This window comes from Phocoena sinus, chromosome 18 (assembly GCF_008692025.1).
Source record: "Phocoena sinus isolate mPhoSin1 chromosome 18, mPhoSin1.pri, whole genome shotgun sequence".
In the NCBI taxonomy this organism is placed as follows: Eukaryota; Metazoa; Chordata; class Mammalia; order Artiodactyla; family Phocoenidae; genus Phocoena; species Phocoena sinus.
The window spans coordinates 8,536,577-8,562,743 of record NC_045780.1 but is presented as its reverse complement, the minus strand read 5'-3'; the positions used below and the strand labels follow the sequence as shown (position 1 = coordinate 8,562,743).

The 26,167-nt window shown below is 39.3% G+C and overlaps 1 protein-coding gene across 6 annotated transcripts in view; it reads right to left on the bottom strand.

The window, feature by feature from the left end:
- FRY (FRY microtubule binding protein) overlaps positions 1-26,167 on the bottom strand; it is a 423,367-nt gene that overhangs the window by 138,958 nt on the left and 258,242 nt on the right. For 5 of the 6 annotated variants that reach the window (XM_032611303.1, XM_032611301.1, XM_032611304.1 and 2 more), the window contains 10 exons: positions 23,411-23,501; positions 23,106-23,185; positions 22,908-22,988; positions 17,908-18,076; positions 14,930-15,022; positions 14,737-14,835; positions 13,006-13,107; positions 2,955-3,058; positions 2,367-2,475; positions 417-503 (listed from right to left, as the gene is read on the bottom strand). In XM_032611303.1, coding sequence (XP_032467194.1) covers positions 417-503; positions 2,367-2,475; positions 2,955-3,058; positions 13,006-13,107; positions 14,737-14,835; positions 14,930-15,022; positions 17,908-18,076; positions 22,908-22,988; positions 23,106-23,185; positions 23,411-23,501 — 1,015 coding nt within the window. Of the gene's footprint in view, positions 1-416; positions 504-2,366; positions 2,476-2,954; positions 3,059-13,005; positions 13,108-14,736; positions 14,836-14,929; positions 15,023-17,907; positions 18,077-22,907; positions 22,989-23,105; positions 23,186-23,410; positions 23,502-26,167 lie in introns of those variants that run through there. The other variant, XM_032611305.1, reaches the window with a different exon arrangement.

The window sequence follows — 26,167 nt, the reverse complement described above, 5'->3', positions numbered from 1 at the left end:
CTGTCACAGAATCAGAGATGTATACATTACTTATTTAATTTCACTAGATTTTAGTGTTTTATCATTGCATCTATTTATTCTTCTCTGTTTCATCACTTTCAGTACTCTTCAACTTGCTTATCTGCATCAAAATAGTTACAAGTACTGGCTTTTCTATAACAAACAACCAGACATACAGAGACAGATTACCTTTCGGGGCAAGGTTTACTCCTTCTACAAGAACAGAATGTGGTAAGACGTCAACTTTTCATCATTCTAAGTCTATCCACCCAAAAATCTTCTCTACTATTTTAGTCAAATAACATGGACAGAAACAAACAGAAGACTTTTTTGGAGAAGACGGCCTTCACCCCATCCCCCAAGGTTGCAAAGCAAAGGTAGGTTTCTGTCGATAAACGCAAAAGGGTCATTCTTACCTCTGGATTGAGACTGAAAGCTTTTGCTGGTTTTCCCACACAAAGAAAATCAAAAATGATTTCTTTCATTGCAAAATCTAAACGTTCCTACAGTGAAAAAGGGAAATCAAAACAAAGCATTATTTTAATTCAACATGAAAATGTCTGTTTTTGTCATATGCACCGAACAGGTGGCTTCTGAAAGAAGAGGGGTATCGCTTAGTTTGATGCATCACAGAGAATCCGTGAAGGAAAACCACGTCCGTCCGAACCTTCGGTGAAGCTGCTTCTGTTTCCATGTGGCATGTAGAGATGCTTTATATGATATAGGTAATTAGGCCCTAAAGCACAGAATGACTAACAACTAAAAACCAAAAAATGAAAACCAAAACACTCTGAGTATCTGGGCTTCTACACAGTGCAAACTCTTTCTGCTTGTCCTGCCAAAGCTGACACCTTCTTGAAACTCAGTTCAAAACATATTTTTAAAAATACCACTGCAAAATGACCATTTTCTTCTCTTCTCTAACATTTCCTACCCCTTGGCTCACATTACAACAGACAATCCTGCAAGTGAAATGAATAATCAACAACAATCCGAGAACTATTAAGGTCACTTAAATGAGGACGTTTACGCCAGATTCTAATAATTTGAGACAGTGACTGCTAAGATATGTCACGTTGATTTTATACAATATATTCCAGAATCATCAAAGCACGTTCTCAGCCACATGATAACTACATGTAGAAAAGTTCTGTTAGTTCATCCACCTGCAGAGCAAGTACTGTCCCTTCCCTACGTACAAATACTACAGAGACACTTCCTTGCACTAAAAACACAGAGAGATATTATATATTAAATGGTCTGTGAAGTAGCCATTGAACCTTATGTCTTTATAGCAATATCAGTTACACTTCAACAGTACTTTCATGCCTATTATTTCCCTTTATCCACACAACGTTCTGAGGGATACTGGGTAAGCACTTTCATCCACATTTTATAGATAAAGACACTGAGAATAAAGATGTTCTATGACTTCTTCAGGGTATGGAGCTGGCTCACGGCAGAGGCTGGACTGGAATAACCAGCTTTTCATGCTTCTCTATAAATCACAAGAAAGCCAAAGTTAGGATAAAAACCATTTACACACAAAGTGTTTTAAAAACTAGGGCTTCCCTGGTGGCGCAGTGGTTGAGAGTCCACCTGCCGATGCCGCGGACACGGGTTCATGCCCCGGTCCGGGAGGATCCCACATGCCGCAGAGCGGCTGGGCCCGTGAGCCGTGGCCGCTGAGCCTGCGCGTCCGGAGCCTGTGCTCCGCAACGGGAGAGGCCACAGCAGTGAGAGGCCCGTGTACCGTAAAGAAAAACAACAACAACAACTTTTAAAAGTCTTGGGTCTAAATAGTAAACACTAAATGTTTAATATCATTGGACCCAGTTCTTAAGTAAAATAGTATGTGTGAAGTGCTTAGAACAGTTCTTGGCAAAGAATGAGTGCCTGATAAAAGCTAATATTCCTGTTACGTTCTTCTTTTTCACAGGGTGAAAGAGCATCAGGATTTATTTACTCCTCCAAGTTCACTAAATTATCGTCTTCTTATTTCCTCCAAACATACTCAATTTCCTCCTGACTTGAAGAATCTAGAGCAGAGAAGCAGGAACAAACAGGGCCTAGGAGTCAAGAGACCCTCTTACGAATAGGCTCTATGACCTCAGATCAGTCACTTAAACCCTGCCTCTCAGTTCTTTCATTGGTCAAGTGCTGAAGACACTTGGCACACCATGTCACAATTTGTTTTGAAGCAAAAGCAAAAAAAAAGCTATGTGTGAAAACACTTGCAAAACCATCCTGAAAAGTCTTCACACGTGAGATTATTTTAGACTCTACATCTGTTAGTACTTCATAAGAAGGAGGTGGCTACTTAGAGGCAATTAGAAGACTCTCACTGCCAGAAGCATCTCCATTACCTGGGCAATGAACTGGATGATTTTCACAAAGATGTTCAGAGGCATGTCCCTCGGCACCACACCACGGGACCCTTTGGGGAAAAGTGTTGTGATGATGGTTATAAGACGGCTGAAAGATAAGGGAGAAAAAGAGAAAACAAGCAAGATTGGCTGAGCTCCTGTACATTAAGGGAAAATGGCAGGTGCTTCATCTTATCTAAGTATCAGAGAGAACTCAGAGAAAGAAAACAAACCACTTCATCTCTTTTCCATTAGCATAATTACTCTCTGAAAAGGTTTTCTGGAAAACTAAGGGCAGCTGGAAAATTATAGCCACTTCCTTTGTTAAAGTGGTGAATGTAGTCCTGACACAGAACTTGGCAATCCTGGTAGAGGCTGGAGTTTCTGTAATGGCTGTTGAGCCAACGTCTAAGGAAAGCCTGAAAAGGTCCAGAGGACTTAGAGCTTTTACAGACTGTCAGCTTTGAACAGCTTCTAGTTTGGTTAGCATAGTTGGCAATGACACAAAACACCCTTTTCACTGGCTGAGTGATGTGGTTACAGTTAACTCAGTGATGGGGTTACCATTAACCCAAGCCAGCTCCTTACCTCTGAGTGGCTGTGTTGCTTTCACATTTAATTCGAATCATGTAAACCCAAAGTAATCTGTACAGAGATTCCAGTGCAACTCGAGCCATCTTGGGGTCTTTATTCTACAACAGAAACCAAGATAAAAGATTGCAGATTAAATGGTACTGTACAGAGGTTATTCTTTTCTGAATGCCTGGTAATGGAGGACCACAGGTGGGTGGTAGGGTGCCTATGAGGTACACTGCACCACCTGGGACTTATGGGGTATTTGCCTCCTGGTGCCCATTGGGTAAATAATCTCTGAGAATGGATCCAAATAGCCAAGAGGGCAGGACTGAGCAGTTCGGGGGGAAGTCATGTCTTTCTCTCCTTTCTAAGGTGAATACTGGCGATTGCTTTCTTCCTCCAGGTCCTAGGGAACCACATCCCCTGGCGCCAAGAGGAGAATCAATCCGTCCTACTGTTGATTATGCCCTTGTAAACACCACCCACCTTCACCTCCCATCTCTTTGCCCTCCAACATCTATTGAGACTAATAATATATAATAAGCACTGGGATATAGAGATAAAAGTTTATCCTTTTTCCCTAAGATGCTCACAGACGATGGGGAAGGGGTGGCAGTTGGGAGACAAATAATAAACAGTCAACTCAAAGACACAGAGAAAAACTGGCGGGGACGGGAGCTAGAGGATGGAAAGAAGGGCAACCTATGGCAAACACAAGGACTGGGGTCAGGAAAGGTTTCCAGGGGCAGACGAAAACTCAGACGAACTTAAATCCATTCACTCATTTGTTCATTAAGCAAACATTCGAGTGGCTACACTGGGCCAGGTACTATGCTTGACACTAGAGAACAAGATGATGGGGAGTGAAGAGCACTTTACAGAGAGGCAACAGCACAAAGAAGCTAAGAGAGCAGGTGAAGGAGTCATGTTTCAGAAACTGGGGATGGTTTTTCTGCCAGGACACAGGGCCAGGCGAAGGAGCCGTGGCTGAGGAGGCTTGAGAAGAACCCTACGTGCCATGCTAAATAACGGGACCAGGGTTCTCATGATGGTGACAGGAAGCCACGAAGCGCAAGGAGACCATGTGAGAAGTCTGCAGCATGGGGCATGAAGCAGGGGCAGGGAGGCAGCCAGAGCACAGCTGCCAGCTTCCAGGGTCTAACAAACAGGCCAGGTGGGGGGAATGGATTTCATCACTGGATGGACATCACCTTCATTCTTCCCCTTCTGACTCTCACTCCATCCTTTCAACTGATTTTATAGGTTTTATCTACAAAGTATGTTTTGAATTTGGCATCTTCTCCATTCCCACTTCCTCTGTTACAGTTCAGGCTTCCAGCACCTTCTCCTGGGATGCTGCAGTAACCTCCTAAACAGTCTCCCTAAATTGATTCCCTCACTGCTGTCCTGTCTTCCACTGATTATAATCCTTTCTATTTAAAAATCAGAGACTGGGTGGTTTTCCTGATGCCTATGGGATCAAGGGAACATTTCTTGCACGGCATACCTGACCAGACAGTATCTGGCTCTAACCTACCAGTGAAGGATGCCACCCGTTCTGTTTTTCTCCCACAAGCTCCCCAAACTCTAGTGAGGCCACGTTCATTCCATGTCTGCATCAGGAGTGGGTTTCCTACCCTCCCCTGTGTCTTTCTTTTCTACCAGGTGAACCCCACTCTTTCACAGCTTACTTGAATGTTCCCAACTCCGTGCAGGCTTTCTCTGTTCCTCCCCAATATCCTGAATCCCATCCATTAAAACGAATTATTCCCTCCTGAGTGTCCCGACCCTCATACAAGTATGTAACATAGCCTTTCAGCTCTTTACTTGTGGTCTTGCATAGACATCAGTTCCCACATGAAGGTGGGTTCTCTGAAAGTGAGGGGCATTATTTACCCAACATCTATTAGAATTCCTGCCACTCCACAGGGGATCAATACATGTTTGCTAAACAGTCTTCAAACGTCACTCAACGTTCCTATAGGTCTTTTGCTTTTACATTACTTCTCTTCCCTACTCATTCATTAATCTCGTCACAACCGTTTCTGCTGTTCTATTCTAAGTGTAGATAATTCGGGTCCTGATTTGTTAAGAATTCTTAACGGTTTAGACATAATCTAGGACAAGTTTACCTTTAAGCTACTTGCTGAATAAAGATGAGTCACATAAATAAATTCTACGGAAAAGACTGTAGGGGGTAGTTTTTTAGATTTAGAAGATTTCTTATGCCTAAATAGTTTTAAAATAACTTCTTGGCATGAAATTATTATGAAATTCTAAATTTCTATATGCATTTTGGTCTCATTCCGGATTTTTTTCTTCTATTAATCTAAATAAGTAAATAAAGAAAATGATAAAACACATCATTTTAATTTTTGAGGCTTTATGATGTGTTTTACTATCTGGTATGGCCTACCTTCCACCATCCACTGCTCTTTTTCTTTTCTTTCTATTTTTAGGGCTTTCCCAGATATTCCTGTATATTTATTCTTCCAAATAAACTTTATAACTACTTTTCTAGCTCCAGGCAACAAAAAAGCCCCAACTTTTTAGAAGCACACATTTATACATAAAAGATTTTTTTTGTCTGTTAGTAAAACAAGTGATACACCTTATAACTTGTTGAATGTCTTGGTTACGTAAAGGAATTTTAATAAACTACTGAAATAGTAAAGTTGCGTTTAAAATATTCCATCATTTAAAAATTTCAGGAATTGTAATTATCTGTCCTCTAATCACTCCAGATCAGCAAATGTCTATGATGTTAACACAGTGGTTAAAAGCAGACTCTAGACACACACTGCCTGGGTTTAAACCCATCCTTGCTCTGCAATTTATTAGCTGTGTGGCCAACCTCAGGGAACCTCTGTAATCTCTCTGGGCCTGATTTTCCCTGACTATGAAACGCAGATACTAATCCTCTCTCCCTCCTAGGAGTGTTAAGAGAACTTAAGAGTTAGCACATAGAGGGAAGTTAGCACTGTTCCTGCCCATAGTAACTATTATTACGTACAAGGTGCAGATTCAGTAGCAAACAAAGGACATTAGTCTCTGACTTCAGGGAGCTTCGTTTCTAGTGGGAATGTCTCCTCCTTTGTGAATTTCCCTTTATTGGTGTATCTATTATTTTATATTCATATTTGCATAGTGTGTCATTCAAAATTCTCTCTTGTGCCTTATCTCGCACTGTGAATCATGGCCAGGTAGGGCAAGTAGCATCTAACTTTCATTTAGGAGCTTAACTAAGATCTCTAGTTTAAATGATTCCGATTACTGTCTTCTGTTTAACTTCTTTTACACTTTTTCCCTGTCCTCCTACCCACAATTATCTTTTGGGGGCATGCTGTTATGACTGACGTGCTTTTACTCTTAAGAATATGTTTGAGATCGTCTATTTGTGCTCCCACAGAGACTGAAGAGCAAAGTGGCTGACTTAAGTTTTTATTTTGTTTTAACCGTGGATCCTGTACCGGTAATTGCTTTGTAGCATTTCAAGATGATATCACTGATCACTGCAATTCTCTCCTAAAATGGTTTCCCTTGTTTCTCTTCCATTCTCGGCATTATCGTATGATATTCTTAAACTGCAAACATGATTGTTTACTTCCCTGCATTTAAAGCACTTAAGTGGCTTCTAATCACCTCCTGGACGACGTCCAAATTCCATGATGTGGTGCATGAGGGGCCTTTGGTGACCTGGCTCTCCCATCACCACCCTCCGCCTCCACCCCCACTGTGCTCTGTGCCATAACATCCCTTCTGCAATTCATCGAATGCCTGGAATGCCTCCCCCTACCCTTGTTTTACTTGGAAAATTCCTACTCCCCAGCGAGATTCATTAGGTGTCACTCCTGTGTTACGTTCCCCTGCCCCTCCACTCCTTCCTCCATCCCAGAGCGATTACCAAGTGTTCCTGTTCTCTGACTTCTAGAATGCTGTTCTATGCCTTTACTTGTATTGATATGTTTCCTACCAGACTGTGAGCTCCAGGAATTTTGGACTGTTCATCTCTGTGCCCTCAGTGACTGCCGTACAGCAGGTTATCAGTAAATATCAATTTTTTTTTTAAAAAGCAAACTGTGAGTAGTAGCTGAACAACGTGATGTGTCTTTATATAGAAATGTCTTTATATAGAAACTGTAGAAAAGGCAACCCTTAGTACGTAGCTGAAGCTAATGGACATGATATTACTAAACATCTTACACTTTTACAGCATTCTGATATTTCAAAAGTACTTTCATAGACCGTGACATCAATTGGGTGATTCTGTCATTGACAGAAGCCAAATCACTGGCTCAAGTCTTCAAGCCAGTAAAGAACAGGTGGGATAGGAACTGACTTCTGGTCCAGTAAGGACTGTTTTCTCAGAAACTGGAATGTGTATATTACAGGATGCTTACTACACCAGGTGTTGTTATCAAAATTGTACACATATTAACTCTTTTTAATTCTCAGAATCATAAAGTGGATACTGTTATTGTATCCTTTCACAGATGAGGAAATCAAGGCCCAGAGGGGCTAATAAGTGGCGGAGCCAGCATCTGAACCTAAGCAATCTGGCCCCGGTGTCTTCCAAACATGAATCTTCCCACTTAAGTGGAAGTATTATATGGAGGCTGGTCAAATATGCTGCTGGCATCTACTAGACTGTACTCTACTTGAAAACAGGACTTTTTCTTCATTGTCTTTGTATGTCAACAGCAGCTAACATAACAAGGTCTTGATATATAGTTTCAGGATTTTGACACTTTTAACCTACGTCTCAAACCACCGACTTCTGTGTCAAAAGTCTCCACTCCAAGATGGAAAGACTATTCTATTCTTCCACTGGAATACACTTCTCAATTAATTAATTAACCAACAACTTATCTATACTAGCTCTGAGGTTACAATGATAAAAGTGTTCAAGAATCTAGTAGGCTTCAGAGTGGATCATTCCCTGGTCTCCTGCATCTCATCTCAGTGCTGGTCACAGACAGACTTCATGTGACATGTCAACCTGCCCAACACCATGCCCACCTTCTTTAAATTGTGCTTTTGATTTAGTTAAAGCAATTCAGTGTTAACAGTAACAAGAAGGGAGCACTGAATTCACTGATAACTTGGCTAGTGACAGGGTCATTGGACAGACCCATGTTTCCCATGACCCATCAGCTGACCACTTACACCCAGTCACCCAGGCTGCTTATGAATATGCAAATTCCTCGGCTGCACCCAGACATTCTAAACCAGAATCTCCGGAGGTAGGTTTCAACAAGTTGCATTTGTAACAGGCTTCCTTAGAGATCCTTACGCACACAGAGATAAAGATCCACTGATTACAGATCAATAAATAATTTTAGTCTTTTGATCTTGTTATCCTCAAAACTCTTCTAGATTTCTCCTGCATTGCAACTAAAGCAACTGAAGTAAACCTATTTCTTTCTCATATTTCCTTGCACATATCACAGTCAACACCTTCCTTCCTTTTGGCATTTCCTTTTGATACCTGAATCAATTTACTCTGATCATAATTCAATCTTTTTGATGACTGTATTATCTAAACAACATATGTGCTGTAGTTTAGGATAACCTCTAAAATTTCTGTACCAAAAATTTACAGAGATTATTTTTCTATTCATTGGCTGAATAAATAAGGCATTCACAGAAAGTAACACACCTGTCATCTGATCACTAATTTTTGGACTCAATTTGTGTGCGCTATTAGAATTTATAAATTCCACTTTGAAATGTGCCTGACAGATCTGAAACATAGATAAGAGATTTTCTCGTTTATAGAAATAAAGTTAATATTAAAGCAGTATAACTATTTCTTGAAAATTAATATTTAAATAGCTAATACTGCATCACTTACATTTGATATTTGCAAAGAGGATAGTAGTTGTTTTAAATGGTACCATACATTTTAATGGATTCAGGCAATGACTGTGGAATCCTTAATATATTACTCAATCCTTCCCCTCATAAAATAGAGATATCATTAATATCCTTACTTTTGTGTGAAAAGTTAAGAAAAAGCACTCTTTTGACTTCATAGTGATTATTACACACAAAGATATACTAAGTGCCAAACACAAGTTTCATCAAACAAATTTACGGCAACGAAACTCTGAGACTCTTAGTGGAAAGGAAAAGACCTTCCTTGTCCCCTCCTTTTCCCTGCCCCTTCTGAATCCGTAATTCTTTATCATCATATCCTATTTGATTTTCTTCACAGCAGTTATCACTATCTGAAGTTTTTTTCCTCATCTACTTGTTTACTTGTTTCCTGTCTGTTTCCTCCACTAAATTACAAGGCCTAAGAGACCAGCGTGTTACTATCTCATTCATCACTTATTCCCAGCACCTGGAACAGTGCCTGGTACAGTTCTAGTGAAGAATTGTTGACCAATTGACTAAGCGAATGCATTCAAGTCCCAGTGCAAATAGTGACTGAGACAAAAGAAGAACCCTTTTTAATTCTGTACTTTGGTTTCTAGTACTATGAAGCTAAGCTGACTAATGTCTAACCTTCAGATGATATACCTTCAATATTGCCATCTGAGCAAAATTTTTAGAAAAACGTAACTAATATCATGAAAGCACAGGGGGAGGTCAATGCGGCCTGTGACATTGTCATGATAATCCATGACATGTATGTAAAGGCCCTACTGCTGGCCTGGCTCCTAACAGATCTCCAATTAATGAGACCTATTGTTGTTATTAGTTATACAGTAAATAGATTTCTTAACTTCTGGGGTTTCCTTTTTTGTTTGTTTCTGTGATCAAGACCTCACTGGTATATTATATTCATTATTTTAAGGAAAAGGAAATTTAAAGATTCTCCCAATTATATTATCCATTTTCGAGGATAAGAAACGTGTACATAGTTATTATGAACATAATAATTATGACATTTTAAAAGAACTATTAATAAATGGGGATTCATGACAAAAAAAAGTACTATTAAGTCAATTTTTCAAAACATATTTCCCTTTTTCAGAATGAGATATATTACGGCAGATGTGAAGGGAATGTAACATTTTAAAATAGCTCAATATGTTCAGATTCTGACATAAAATACATAGAAGAAAAAAGTATTGGTCACTACTTACCAGGGGGTCCTGAAAGATGTCAAGGTCGTGGTGAGAAGGTGTTGTAAACTTCTCACCACTTTACAAGGGTCTATCGCTAATACGTGGTTGACCGAGTTAACAAGTGTAAATAAAGACTTCACGTTTGTGTTACCAAAGCAGCCTGCTTCTGACAGACTGACGCTGAGGATAAACCAGGGCACTGACGTTAAATGAGCATTGAATCCGAGAGCTTGTTTACTTTGAAAGCAGATTTTTCACACTCACACACATTTCTATTCTGCTGTATGTCACGCTGCCACCTTGATGGCTCTCCCCTGCAGAACATATCAAAGGTGGCTACCAAGTTCAACACGTAAGGTTCAAACACTGGGTTCATTATACTTGAGTACATATAGGGGATGGGGAGACAAGTAGGGGAGGGGATGCAGGGAAAAAGGGATGGTGACCAGAGGAAAGAGCTGGATTGGTGGTCCTTTCTGAAATGATATGTTTGGCTCTAAATCCCACAGAATACTGAAGCCATTCAAGACAAAGTGTACTCCTAAAGCCATGTTAGTTTTTCCTCAGGTATTTCTTCCCTGTCGAGGACACTTGAGGAGGTTTGGAAGGTTTTCTGTAATTTTTTAAATGGTCCCATTTAATCCCTACTGGGTTTAGTTCTAAATATGTGTGATACAATTTTATTTCGATTGTAACTCATCACGTTTAGTTCTAAATACGTGTGATACAATTTTATTCTGATTGCAATTCATCAAGGATCTTTCTGTATCTTTTACCCTTGAGGAGGTGAATTCCAATAATTTATTACCCATAAAGTGAAATATCATTGCCTTTCCGTTGCCTAATAACTACCTCTTTCATGCTTCATGGATTACCAGACCTCCAGAAATGGCACAGGTAACTCCCTACTCCCAACTTTTACATCCCTCCTTGTCTGCATCATGCATTTTGAAACTTCATTACATATCCCCCAATGAAATGCCAAGTTCCTTGAGAACAGGGACCCTAGATCTAATTTTTATAGAACTAACATCCCTATCTTTCCAATTTCCGGCACCTTCCCTAGCACCTCTACTCCTTCTGATCCTATTGCCTTTCCCTTTGAGAAATCCTGATGCTTGAAATGTTTGCACAGGGAAACACCATGAGCGTGCAGCCCTTCTCTCTAGGGCTGTGTGTAACCCTGTTATTAAGTCTTTCTGGTGGGCTTCGACCAGACCTTCAAACAACATTCTAACTTTAAAGCAATTAAGTGCAAAGTAAGATTATGCTGCTGTATTTCAAAAGCAACTCCAGACACCAAGAATTTTGGTATTTTTGGCCACAACAGTAAATTGTCAGGCAAAACACTATTTTGGTTCTAACTAAAATTCATCACAAACACATTTAGCATAATATATACAGAAAAATGAACATTCTTAATCATTTCTCTTTTTGTTTCATTTTGAACAAAATGAGCTTTTCCTCTTTGTGTAAAATGTAGAAGAAAAAAATATTTAAATGGAATAGCGGAATAACTTAAAAATGGACCAATATAACAAAAAAATGACATTGGGTTACGTGTTGGAGGCGTTTGACAGATGGATAAATCCCTGAATCAAACATCTGAAGGTGGCCATTATATAATAGCTGATACCCTGAAAAACACTGTGTTTTCCAGAATTCTTAAAAGCTAATTCTATATCCACTGCTATTATATTTCCCTGCCAATTTGAAGAAAATAAACGATTCTAATCTTGGATTTCACAATCAGCTTTTAGAGCCAGTACATAGCTGGTGCTTAAAACAGCCCCAATGCAGACTATTGTGTCATTATATGATAAGTGACAAAATAATATAATTAATCTTGACCATTTCACCAAATTAAAGGGTCTTAGAACAAAAAAGACCAGGCAATATGTATAAAAACATACAGCACTTTACAACTAAGTGCATTTCAAAAATTCTAAAGAAGCAAGTATTAACCTGGTAAAATGAATTCAACATCTTTGGACACAACTGTGAAAGATACGTGCTATTTGCACATATTAGAAACAGTGTTCATTTAGTTGTCTTTTATCAATAGGTCACTAAAACTTAAAATATGTTCACAACATTAAAAGTTATAAAGCCTATTTTAAAGCTAACCATTACAGTTGTTTTAACTGTAGGTTCCTCGGTTTCAGGCACCCTGAATTGGTTCTCATGTCACCCAGCATCTGAACAGCTGTTGTTCAGTGAATGCTTCGGACTGACTGGCACGTGGCTTTAACAGAACATCTTCAAACAGTCACAAATAACAGGGACAGGAAATAAGTGTTCTCTGCTACTAGGTCAATCCTCCCACAGAATGGAATGTTTCCCACCCCCCCCCCCCCGCCCCAAATATTTCCCTAGCCTGGAGGAGGTTAGAGAAAGGCTGGAGGAGGTTTAGGTGAGCTTCTGCCAGTGAAGTGTGGCCTCCCTTTTTTTAATCATTTAGAAAAAGTGTGACCATAGATGCATATAGAGGGGTATTTAATTCTACCTTTAAAATGATCCTTCCTAGGGACCTCCCTGGCAGTCCAGTGGCTCAGACTCCACACTCCCAATGCAGGGGGCCCAGGTTCACTCCCTGATCAGGGAACTAGATCCCACGTGCTGCAACTAAGACCCGGTACAGCCAAATAAATATTAAAAAAAAAAAAAAGCTTCTAAAGTGATCCTTCTTAGGCGAGATTTTACAACATTGTAAATTGACTATACTTCAATAAGAAAATTAAAATTTAAAAAAAATTTTAAAAGAAAAGACTTTCCCCCCCAATTTGACATGATTTCTCTTAACCCCAGTCGCCTTCTAAAACTGACTATATTTAACAAGGAAAACTCTTATTATTTTTTTCATTATTCCAAAATAGTACAGGATCATTTCCCCTGCAGACATCAGGAGTCACTCTCAGAAACACACAAACCGGGTAGGACTCATACATATTTTTATAGAAGACTTTTCTGAGCCGACAAATACTAACTTTGAGGTTGGATAAGCAGTTGTTGAGGAAAACGTGCCACCTGTTCAGGAATAGCTGCTTCTGGCTGACGCAGAGCAGACAGGTCACCAGCGGGTACAAAGCCTGAGGAGAGAGAAGATGAGGTCACAGGGGGATGTCTATTTCAACCAACCAGGTGACACACGCTCTCTGGAACCACCACCCACTTTGTAACACACCCAGGCGCAACAAGTGTGGTGCAGACATGGATATTTTGCGAATGCTTTCTGAGGACGATGGGGATGGAATGCTCTAGAGTTATGTAGAGGGTAGAGAGTGAGTTTCATGGATCATAAGTGGAAATCTGATTCACTGATTTAGTCTTCACTCATACATTTTAAAAACAAACTATCGTAGATCCCTCTCAAGCCTCAGGAAAAAAAGCAGGAAGGCACACTGATTCTGAAAATGTTACTGGCTTTTGTGCTCATAAACATCTACCAGTTTGTCCCTGTCTTAGAGGTAGGTGTATGTGTTTTCTCTTGCATGCAATCCTCCTGTAATTAAGGAAGATTCCTAAAAGAAATGTTACTGCATTGGTAAACTCCACCCAGACAAATTTAACCGCAGAAGGAATCTGCTTACGAGTGAATAAACAGAGGTGCCACTGTGCTTTTCCTGCCTAACTGGGCAGGTTTCCCGCAGCAACTGGAGAAGACAGAAAAGCTTGTGGGCAGCCACCCAAACAATATACATGCAGAACCCACCACCATTTTGCTGAACCAGATTATGGCGCTCCCCAAAATTAGGGCTAGTGAAGATTAAAACAAAAATATAACTCGCTCATCCATTAACTTGAATTAGCAAAAATCTATTGCCACAATGAGACTCAGTGCTTAACAATCCATACACTTATTTTTTTGTTGTTGTTAACTTAGTTTTAAACTGACTTTGAACTATTACTGCCATTGAGTGCAACTCTAATTCCAGCCAGTAATTTAAAAACAAAAATACAAGCAGTCACAACGACCACAGAATGTAGACAAATGAGCAAATCTGTCACCACTGCCAGCAAAGCAACTATTTGCTCAAATAATGGTGGTAATGTTCATACTTTAAAGATTAGCATAAACAAGGCTAGAAACCAGCTCCCTAAGCAACCCGCTTCCTCCATACTATCACAATTACAGCTGGTCTACCACCTGCTGATTCATAAACCAGAGCTTTATTTACCATGGAGGAAAAAAGTTGTGGGAATTTAAAAGACTTTTCTATGCTGCTCTTCAGTACAAAAGCATTCCCCGAAACTGTTTTCTCAGCCTTCACAGAATCTTTCCAATGGCCAACTATCTGTGTCCCAACTCCCTTTCCTGCCTGGTTCCATTTTGATTCTGAATATCAGGATGGGAATTAGCCAGTGAAGCTTCCTGGGGATTGAGAAAAGAAACTGTTGTTATAAACTTTAGTCTTCAGATTGAAAAAATACTCAGAAATTAAAATAAAAATAAGTTAAACCCATCTTGAAAATAAACAGCAGAATCTTTAGGACTAGAAGGGTCCTTGAGGTGACATGGTCCAATCCCCTTATGTTACCTTGATTCAGTCATGGTCAGTAATAGGTGGAAGCTCCAAAATTTGAAATGCTACCTCTCTTTGAGCAAGCTGTAGGTAATTCTCCCATCTGTGGAACCCTTATGACTCTCAAATAGATTTCAGCCTAGGAATTTTAGTCTCTGCAGTTTTGTCTTTTGAATTTTCTCAGAGTTTACTAACCAAGGAATGCTTCTTTCGAGAAGAAAGTTCCAGCGTGGTATCATACAGGCTTTCAACAAAGTTTCTGAGGCAGGGAACATTTACTTCATTTTTAACAGCCTGAAATAGAGATGCATGTTTATATTATATTAATGAAATTGTTCCTTCTCTAATCCAATTTGACGAAGTTCTTAAAAATGAAAATGTAACTCACAGCAGCAACTGGGACAAGAATTTCAACGAAAAGCCCAGCCAAGGCATGCTTGATATCTTTGTCTTTGACCTCGAGGAAGTAATGTGCACATTCCTAAGAAGTAGAAACAGAGCAAAGGGAGGGAGGAAGATTGAAATGTGCACAGAAAATGTATGTCAGCAAATTTAAGCAAATAGACCTTAATTTAATCACACCCAATAACACAGCATATTCCACAATCTATTAAAAAAATCACTGGATTCAAGCATTTATATTTAAGTTCACAAGATCTTCCAATGACATTTTACAAGGCTGGTTTTCTCACTCTCCCCCTGACTTCTATGCCCAAGTCACTGAAAATCACTCTGTCCTTTGCTGAAAGGACAAAGCATCTATAACCAGCAAGCAGACATTCATCCACTGACTTACTAGTTGGTTCATTCAGTGACTCATTTGCAAGAAGTTTCTATTGACTACCTACTGTGTGGGGGGCCCTGGGGCCTTGATTAACCCACAAGCACAGATCCCCAGAGGAGGTAACCATGGGAAGAGAGGCGGAAGACATTAACCTTATTTTAGGCCCTGACAGCCCTGGGCACAGAGCTGTTTACTTGTTAGGCCCTGACATTTTAGGTGTTTATTATTCAGATAGTTTCATGAGCACATCTGGAATGCTTCCCTTCCCCACCTCAGACAAGAAACCTTTGAATAGTTTCTTAAGCAAGGATGTCTCTGCTTGTGGACTCCTGTCTACAAAAGGGTATTTTTGGCTGCCCAGGGAATAATATATTAGAAGAGTTGGCCTGTCCAGAATTCTGCCAGCCCCTTTCCCCTTCCTGGCCTTTTGGGTAGTAACTTACTGTGGTCTTTTTTACATGTTGTTTTCATGGAAAGGTCCAAGGCTACGTGTATTGGTGATGACACTTTAATATCTGTGTCAGCTATTACGTCTTATTTTCAGTCCACATTGGAACTATCACCAGCAACAGTTACTCAAGTTCCCAGTATATCAGTATCATACTAAGACATCAGTCCGAGATAGGCACTGCCAGAATGGGAAGTCTTTGAGAGTTTCCCAATACAGAATGGAGCTTTATGGTCCCCAGAATTGTGGCCCTTTTCCTACATTATTTTGCATACATATGTAAATACTGTCTCAAATCTTAATTCAAGTACATAGATACACAAATCATTAGCATGAGAGATAAAAACAGTTAGCATTTAGTGAGTCCTTACCACGTGCCAAGAATGCTCAGAACCACCTTCCAAAGTTAGTGTCATTATTACCACTCTGCAGACAAGGTAAGTGATGCTGGGAGGGGTTAAGTGTGACTTGCCCAAGGTCACAGAGCTGGTAAGTGCTGAAGCTTGAATTCAAACCCAAGAAATTTGATACAGGGCCTATATTCTTTTTTTTTTTAACTTTTTTTTTTTTTTTTTTAAGTACGCAGGCCTCCCACTGTCATGGCCTCTCCCGTTGCGGAGCACAGGCTCCGGACGCGCAGGCTCAGCGGCCATGGCTCACGGGCCCAACCGCTCCGCGGCACGTGGGATCTTCCCGGACCGGGGCACAAACCCGTGTCCCCTGCATCGGCAGGCGGACTCTCAACAACTGCGCCACCTGGGAAACCCTAAACTGCTTTTTTGAGATACAATTCACATACCATGCAATTCACCCTTATAAAGTATATAACTTGATAGCTTTTAGTATATTCACAATTGTACATCTTTCACCACAATCAAATTTAGAATCTTTTCATTATCCCAGAAAGAAACTTTGCACCTGTTAGCAGGCATCCCTAACCTCTGCATCCACGGCGTCCTCCTCCAGCCCTACACGACTAATCTACTTTCTGTCTCTTCCGATTTGCCTATCCTGGACATTTGCTATTATGAATAATGCTCCTATGAACGTTTGCATTCAAGTTTTTGTGCGGACATATATTTTCATTTCTCTTGGCTACATACCTAGAATTGGAATTACTGGATTATATAGTAATTCTAGATTTCAACGTTTGAGGAACTGCCAAACTGTTTCAGAAGCTGCTGTGCTGTTTTCCATTCCCACCACAGCATATGAGGGTTCCAATTGCTCTGCATCCTCACCCACAGATAACTTGCTGTTGTCTGTCCTTTCGCTCAGAGCCATCCTAGTGGGTATGAAGTGGTACAACTTACACTCATAACCCCTGTATCTAAACTCTTTATTAAGATCCTCACTAGATCTAATTCACAGCAGCATTAGAAAAAAAAACTCTTTAGATACTAAAGTTTTATAAAATCTAATAGAGCTGTGCAGACTTCCTCGGCATTCCAGTGGTTAAGACTCTGCGCTTCCAATGCGGGGGGCGCAAGTTGGATGCCTGGTCGGAAAACTGAGATCCCACAGGCCTGCCTCGTTGCCAAAAAAACAAAACAAAACAAAACAAAACACACACACACACACACACACACACACACAGAGAAAAACTAATAGAGCTGTGTATTCTGGGAAATCCTCATTAACAATAATTCTTTTTTTTAGTACATAATGGTGAACACTGTGTCACAGACACCTAAACCTGTATGGTTTAGTTGATTTTTTAAAAATTGATTCCTTTTTATAGTATGAATAAAAAAGATATCATTACTTAAAGTTCTGATGCCTGGAAATGTTAATATCGCCAACTCAATGCTATCGATCTCAAAAAGGAACAAACCAGCTATATTTTACTGAGAGAACGATATGCAGCCAATGGGTAAAAAAGAGAAAAAAAAAGTCTACAAATAAGATTCTACTGTACACCCTACTCCAAAGGTGATATGAGTTTAAAAATGAACTTAAGTGCCTGAAACTCTATTACTTGGTTACGAAGCCCTTTATGAATTATTGAGGAAAGAGCGTAGGATTCTTTTACGTATGGGCGAGTGAATGGATTCTCACCGTCCAGGTCAGTCACCCTAAGGAAGGCAGATGCTTCAAGCTGACAGCCCCTTAGTTCTCCTGCCCAAGACAGTACCTGCATAAACTGGAGAGAGGCCTCGAAGTCCTCCACCGGATACATCTTAATTCGAAAGAACTTCATCCCCATTATCAAGCTGATAATGCTTTGAACAACATATGGGCTCTGCTCTTTGTGCCGTAATTCTTTGAGCTCTGCCATAAATTTCTTCTTTACAGCAGGGAATCTAAGAAGAGAACGTGAGTGATTTATCAAATAATGGGTAGGAAAGTAACTGTAATGCAGGTCCCCAGCATCTAAGAGTGACAGGGCACAGTGACGGGGACCTTCGAATCAGCTGAAGTACAATGGCTGTCTTCTTGTAAAGGTTTTGATATTGAGGATATAGCAAAGAGTCCCATCTTCTCCTTTCTTCTCTTATTCTATCAGATGCTCAATGTCTCCTTCAGGCTAGGGAGAAGATCCAAGGTTATTTAGAGCCTCTCAAAATGGTTCAGCCCTTAAACTGAGCATGATGAAAAGCTCCATTTCCTCAGGCTTAGCAATTTCCCAGGTACTTACAGACCCCAAGGGCCTGAAGTATCCAACTGTGAGATGGGCAATAACATAGGAGGCCAGGTATTTCTGACGATGACAGCAAATACCACCAAGTAATATTCCTACATCCATTTCCACAGTTTTCTGTTGTTGCTTCTTTTATAGTTTTAGGTTAATGACTATTGAAAAAAATATTTTCAGGTTGAAGGAAAATCTAGTAATGGGAAAATTCAAATCATCTCTAAAAGCTCTCTAATCATGTATGGGATTTTACAAATAAAAAGACACAGTCCCCAAGGAACTTAAGGTATTTATATTGTTTGAAAGTAAAATAATATTAATAATTAATAACATTAATTACAACAACAACATTATCATAAAAAGTTTAAAAAGAGAATAGATCCTAAGAGGATGGAAAGTAGCCTAAGGGTAAAGGAACACATACAAACAAGTCATCCAAACTATTTCTGCGACGGCTGATTTGACTATTGCTTAAAAAAAGGAAAAACAAGGAAAGCATCTAAGACTCACTGTATTTTGTTTCCTGAAACTCTCAGCCTGAGTTTCTGCAAAGGATCAATTAGAAGCAAGGCATGATCACAGAGGGTAATTACGACTATAAAAGTTAAAGGCCAATTAATAGAATCCCAGAAGTTTGGAATCGCAACTTTTGACACCTCAAAGCAGAAATTTTAGGACATATAAGGGAGGTGGTAAACATACAGATACGGTGTCACCAAAAGGCAGTGCAAGAGGTGTGTGATTGGCAAGTTGGCTGTTGCGGGCTTCGTGAGAGCGGCAATTTTCCCGTTCTCGGCTGGAATGCAGGAGGTTACATGGTGTTCATTTGGTAACAATTTGTTAAAGTTGTCTGTATTTTCTAAACAACTTATGGATTTTTCTTTATGTTTGCTGCATACGAAAGAAAAAGATTTTAAGAAGGCAGTGGAGCAGAAAATAGGCAGTGAATGCGTTTCCATTTTATGAATGAAGAAACAGATTGGAAGGTCAAAGTGAAAAAGGTGAGACTTTGTGATCTTCTGCTGTGAATTCCAGGAATTTCCACTATTTTGTAGCTGCCTTAGACAGTCATGAGCTGTGAAATGTAGTCCCTGTCTATTTAGAACAGTTTACAGTTTAACTGGAAAGGTAAGACAATGTAGCACTGACCAGGAGCCATGTGAATAATAGTAATAATTTTAATAAGAATAATAACCAGTATTATTATTTATGAGGTATGTTACCATGGGCCTGGGAATTTGCCTGGATCTCTCTGGTCCTTCAGGGAGGTTAAATGCCCCAGGCCAAATCACTTTCTCATATCTCACACTGTCCTTTATGTGAATAATACACCTGAAGAGGCTCCGGGGGCACTGGACAATGAAGGGGCTCTTTCCAGCTGGACAATCAAAGATTTCAGAGGTGATTTATGTTAGGGTAAAGGGTGAACAGAGGTTTTAGGTAGAGACAGATGAAGGACAGGAAGCAGAAATGGCATAGCAAAGAGAAGGAAGTGACACTTTCAATCAAGATTATAAAAATTTATAAAATCTATAAAAACTAGATTTTTTAAAATTATATTTTATTTCAAATTATTTCCCAACAGTAAAAAAAAAAAATCTATGGTTTTAATTTTGAAATGTGAGACTTAAAAAGAAAAAAGTAACTTTACAGGTTAGAGTTATATTGTTTTAAAGATCACATGATACTTAGAAAGTGTGTTTTTCTTTTCTAATTCGTGACTAAAACAAGGAGAGGGAGGAAAAGGCAGGTTATTTGTACACCTCACTATTTCAGTACTCTCACGAGTTAGTGGCTAAAAGTCTATTTATTTCTCATTTAAAAATAAATATAGCTATCTTTTACTTTAAAAAGTCCCACATGACATAAACATGTTATTTTAAAATAAAAATAATCCAAAAATCTATTTGCACTTAAAATCTATTTTCCCTTAAAATAATTTTAGGGAAAAATAAATTTCTTTTCAATGACCACACCTAGGGTGTTTAGTATTCTTTAGTAAATACAGTAACTAAATGATTACTCAGTCTTCTGCTTTAAAATGTAGAGTATATATTATTAAAGTGAGAGTATAAGAATATATATTAAAATGATATCACATAAAGAGAGAGCAGTTTTAGAATGAATGTTACAAGCAATCATTACTATTTAAATAGATATGTCAGATTTTAATGCAAAAAGCTTACCTTAAAAAATCTAATTTTAACTGAATTGACTTTGAAAAAGTCAAGACCCTGGGTGAATATCACTTAATAGCAAAAAAAAAAAAAACTTTTCCCTTAATGACCAGAATTGAGCATATTATCACTAGTAAGATTAAAAACAGTGATTCTGCTAAAACTTAAAGACCAAACTAAATATTAATATCTAAAGTCAGAATGAAGAAGATATTTTAGTGCATTACCCCTGTGATCTAGATATAAAATCTAAAATTAGAATTGTTACATTACTCGTTTATCTTTCAAAAAAGATAACCATCCTATACCAAATAGGCATACATCCTTTTTTTCCCCCACTGAGAACAAAGGAAGCAGTAATTTTCTAAGGCGACAATCAAGTAATGGTCCTGGTGTACTCACGAGAAGAATGTAATGTGATAGTTTGTAGCGTGACACCAGTTTAAGACCGTACTGTCTATCAATAAAGGTTAACTCTATACTGACTGGTTAAGAATTTATCAATGGGATTACTATATATTACTGCAATTACTGCAAGAAGCCATTGGTGAAAGCATTTTCTTGTGACTAAAAAGTACTAGAGCATTATCCAAACTGAGGCATTTGTTACAGCCTCCTATTGCAGAATTGAGACAAATACTGACACGAAAATTTTAAAAAGTCCTTGTTGGCAAGAAAACACTGGCTCAGTGGATGATCAATCAGACCTAATAAGGAAAGTCCTACAACCTTAGAATGTTGCTTTAATTATGACGTTGTCTCTCAATTCATTCTCAACCAACTGAAAATCGGTGTAGCTAAGGCAAGTCATCTATAGTAACCGATATTGTTATGTACAGTTCACAAAACTAAGAAAAACACAAGAAGTCATTTCTGGCATATTAAACTTTCCAAATGATTGTATAAGAGAGTTAGGCTGGGGTAATTACAAAGGAATATGATGAGATTTCCAGGGTTTGACAAAGCAGCCAAAATACATATTAACACCTCATTTTTCTGATCTTTTCTAGGAATGAGGTAGAGACACATGAGTTAATTTGCCAGATAACTGCAGCTTATTCCTTCAAAAAGCCAATACTTTTATTATTTAATTGCAATGGAAATCTCTCCAAAATGCATTACACTTCTTTTTTCATGAACTACAATTATTACAATGGGCTATAATAAACGTACAATATATATTCTCATGCAAAATGGTCCAGGTAACTCTAATGTTTAGTTCTTATGTATGCTTTGGCCAGTTTCTCTTTCCTCTCTGTTGCTGTCAGTTTTTGAGCTTGATATTTCTCAGGGCGTCAGTGTATCTAAGTCTCTTCCATCTAGTACTGATGTTTTATGTGTTAGAAAAAAAAAACAGGTAGTCAAGACGAATAGACAAACAGGGTTAGATTAAATAAGTCACCTCAAGGAGTTTTTGGGGTCTGTTTCCTGAGTTCTTGACTATGTTTTGGCTAGCTAAAGGTGCTGAGTAAGTACTTTTTAAAAATTTTGTTTTGTGATAAATTGAGCGTTTCCACACTGCTAAGTTAGGAAATTCCATCTCTTGAAGATACAAATCTTTCTGAGGGTTGCAATTTCACAAAGATCGGGGCATCACTGTTGCTCCAAGCTGGCCTCTTGGCTTGGATTCACATTATGTCTCTGGCTCACTTTGCCTAACCTAGAAATTCAGAATCTTGCCCGATTTGCCTCAGGGTTGAATAAGATGAAGATGGGTGAACAGGGTGTGACATCACTTTTGGAAGAAGTATATTATCGCTAATAGTCTAATACCACTTTGTTCTAGCCCGCTAAGTAGTGTTATGGGCCAGATATATTTAGCAATGAGAATTTTCTGACTTGTTTCCATGACAGAGTCTGGGACATTTCTAGCTCAGCTGAATTAAGTAACGTCTATAGTAAAGGCACATTCTAGAATGGAATTTTCCCACTCATGGATGCTATATCGTAACCAGCCACTCATGGAATATAGAAAACAGAACTTTTAAAACTGATGATAAACTTCTTTGGAAAATTAAGCAGGAAGAAAAGTACTTTGGTTAGTTCATTTCTTTCTCGGATGCAATAGTCTGAAACTCATGGACTCTTGGTAGGATCTAGCCCAACTGCCAAGTGAAAAAGCTAAAGGAGAAAACAGATTGGAGAAAGACTTGGTACTTGTCCTGGGGAGCTTCTTGTGAGGTTCAGAGACAGGGCACACACAGAATAAATAAACCCTAGTTTCTGGTAAGCTCACACCCTCCCCCCTCCTGAGAGTAGGGCTGGGTTGGCGCAGAAGAGGCACTCATGTTCTTATGGTGAACGATTTTGAGGTCCACTTACTTAGCTTGTGCCAACACTCCAATGACTTCTGCATACAGGTCTGCCACAATGTGCATATTGGCAGTGTTAGGACCAAGGTACCTAAATAACATACAATTAGACAAGTTAGGAATCCCCCCAGGTCATCTGAAAAGAGCAAACTTGATTTAGTTTTAAGTACCCAACTTCTTCAAATTCGAAGATGACAAATTACGTTACCCTTCTTTGTACTTAAAGTGCTTGAAAGCCAAGTTAATAACATCATGTATTAAACTGTCTATTACAGGATGAAGTGGAATCTGGAAAAAAAAAAAGATGGCTCTTAACTTGGAAGGGAATATTAAAGATCAAATCAGTAAGAGTACTCACAGTGAACTACATATGGCCTTTAACAATCAATAAATATAATTCACATGACAAAGTATTTGAAATTCATGAACAATTTAATAAACTTGACCTTAAAAACATAAGTAGATTTTAGATAAATAAATCTTATCTAAAGTAACATTAAATTAATGACCTACCTGTTTCAAAACTTCTATTAATACTAAAGAAAAAATAAAATCAATGGCGAGGTCCCGTCTTTCCATTAAATAATCTCGCTGCTGTTCATCACTGTAAAATTTAAAATATTCACATTAAATGGGCACTGAAAATATCCTCAGAGTGATGTAATTCACCCCAAAACCTAGGACTCATCCCCAGTGGACTGCAAACCAATTTTGTTACAAAGAAACTGCAGCGGTAAATACACACTGAAGTTGTTCCTATGATCAGTCTGGTGCAGTGGACAGACACTGGATTTGAATATTTGACTTTATGTTTTAAACAGCTAACCATGTCAACTTGGGTAGCTATTTGTGAGTATACAATTTCATCTTGTGGACTTTTCTAAGGTACCTTTCAACACAGGAAACCTCTCATCTGTAAAATGGAAACAAACATGATACAGGGCTCCGGTGCTAGAGGTAGACCCTGAGAGGATCTTGTGAAAAGAGTTAAACGACGGGAAGAAATAATATGATTACCTATGGAATCAGGACTGCAGTGGGAGGAGAAAGGATCAGCATTACATTTCGTTTCTTTTCCCCTGCCCCTTTCCTCTTGACCTTCTGCCACTTGAGATTTATGAGAGGAAGAAAGAAGGTGTGAGGAGGTGGTGGAAGAGAGAAAGATTAAAAAGCAGATCGAAGAAGAGGTAGGAGGGGCAAAGTGGAGTCATTTGAACTTATTCCAAAGTCAGGGAGCAGAATAAACACCATCAGGAGGACAGAAACGTGAGTTCATACCCCCTTCCCTTCATTTCCTGCTTCTCTAGTGTACTGGGGACTAATTTGGAATTCAGCAACTGAAGTGACTGCAAAGTCCCTTAGCACAGAATACTGGTTAAGAGTGTTGGTTTTGGGGTGGTGGTGTGATGGATTGGGCGATTGGGATTGACGTGTATACACTGATGTGTATAAAACTGATGACTATAAGAACCTGCTGTGTAAAAAAATAAATTAAAAAAAAAAAAAAAAGAGTGTTGGTTTTGGTGTAGAACGGTCCCGGGTGAAAATTACGCCTCTTCTACTTACCAGTAATTTTTTCATCTACAAAATGGAAATCATAATAGTAATTATAGTAAGGTTTGCTTGAGTATTAAGAGAAAACGTGTATTTAGTAGAGTCTCCCAAACATACAGGACCTGCATATTAAATGAAAGCAATGAGAAAGGAGGACAGAATTTGGATTTGTCAGGCAGATATTTTCAAAATAAATTAAGACTATTTTAAACATGGAATGTTTTTCTATTCAGTCAAGAGGGAATGAGAGGAAAGCATATAAAAGATAGAAAAAAGAACTCTGGAGGAGCTCTGCAGCCTGGAGCAAGTCCAGTTAAGCCTGGTAGGTGACAGAGCAGGTCAACGAGGGAAGCTGCAGCTTTAACTTTCAAGGGGAAATGTATGGACCGGGCAGGAACCCAATTCATTCAGGATCATTTACAAACAGTCCCTGCCAGGAGAAAGAGCAATGGACCAAACCATCCATCTGGAGCCCTTCAAGACCCACTAGAACTAGAAAGTGCTGCTGCCAGAGGAAGGGAGGAGAGGAAAACATATGGAGCTGCGTTAAAAAGAGGGCGTCCACAAGTCTGACCCAGAAATTACATCATGGAGAAGAGAAACAGGAAGTTTGAAGACCACAGGGAGAGAAAACTCTCAGAGACGGCCAGCAGCAGTAGAGAGAAGAGGGCTATAGTAAGGGGTCTCCAAAAGGGGCCAGAGGAACTTGAAAAAGTAGCAAAAAAATCTTGGTAGAAACAAAACTTTAAACTCCTGATTCTGTTTTATTTAACAAGCTAATTTATGCTTTCAAATAAAAGGAAGACATACATCTTTCCAATAATGAATTCAACTTTATTGCTGGTTTGAGGTCTAACTGCCAGGAGGAGCCAGAGGCATCTGACAAATTTATTTGGCAGTCAAAATGTTGATACTGTACTAATCTTAGAAATCATAACCCAACAAATAGAACTACCACACGACCCAGCAATCCCACTACTGGGCATATACCCTGGGAAAACCATAATTCAAAAAGAGGCATGTACCAAAATGTTCATTGCAGCTCTATTTACAATAGCCAGGACATGGAAGCAACCTAAGTGTCCATCATCGGATGAATGGATAAAGAAGATGTGGCACATATATACAATGGAATATTACTCAGCCATAAAAAGAAATGAAATTGAGGGGCTTCCCTGGTGGCACAGTGGTTGAGAGTCCGCCTGCCAATGCAGGGGACACAGGTTCGTGCCCCGGTCCGGGAAGAACCCACATGCTGTGGAGCGGCTGGGCCCGTGAGCCATGGCTGCTGAGCCTGCGCGTCCGCAGCCTGTGCTCCGCAACGGGAGAGGCCACAGCAGTGAGAGGCCCGTGTATCGCAAAAAAAAAAAAAAAAAAAAAAAAAAAAAAAAAGAAATGAAACTGAGTTATTTGTAGTGAGGTGGATGGACCTAGAGCCTGTCATACAGAGTGAAGTCAGAAAGACAAATATCATATGCTAACACATATATATGGAATCTAAGGAAAAAAATGTCATGAAGAACCTAGGGGTAAGACAGGAATAAAGACACAGACCTACTGGAGAACAGACTTGAGGATATGGGGAGGGGGAAGGATAAGCTGTGACAAAGTGAGAGAGTGGCATGGACATATATACACTACCAAACGTAAAATAGATAGCAAGTGGGAAGCAGCCGCGTAGCACAGGGAGATCAGCTCGGTGCTTTGTGGCCGCCT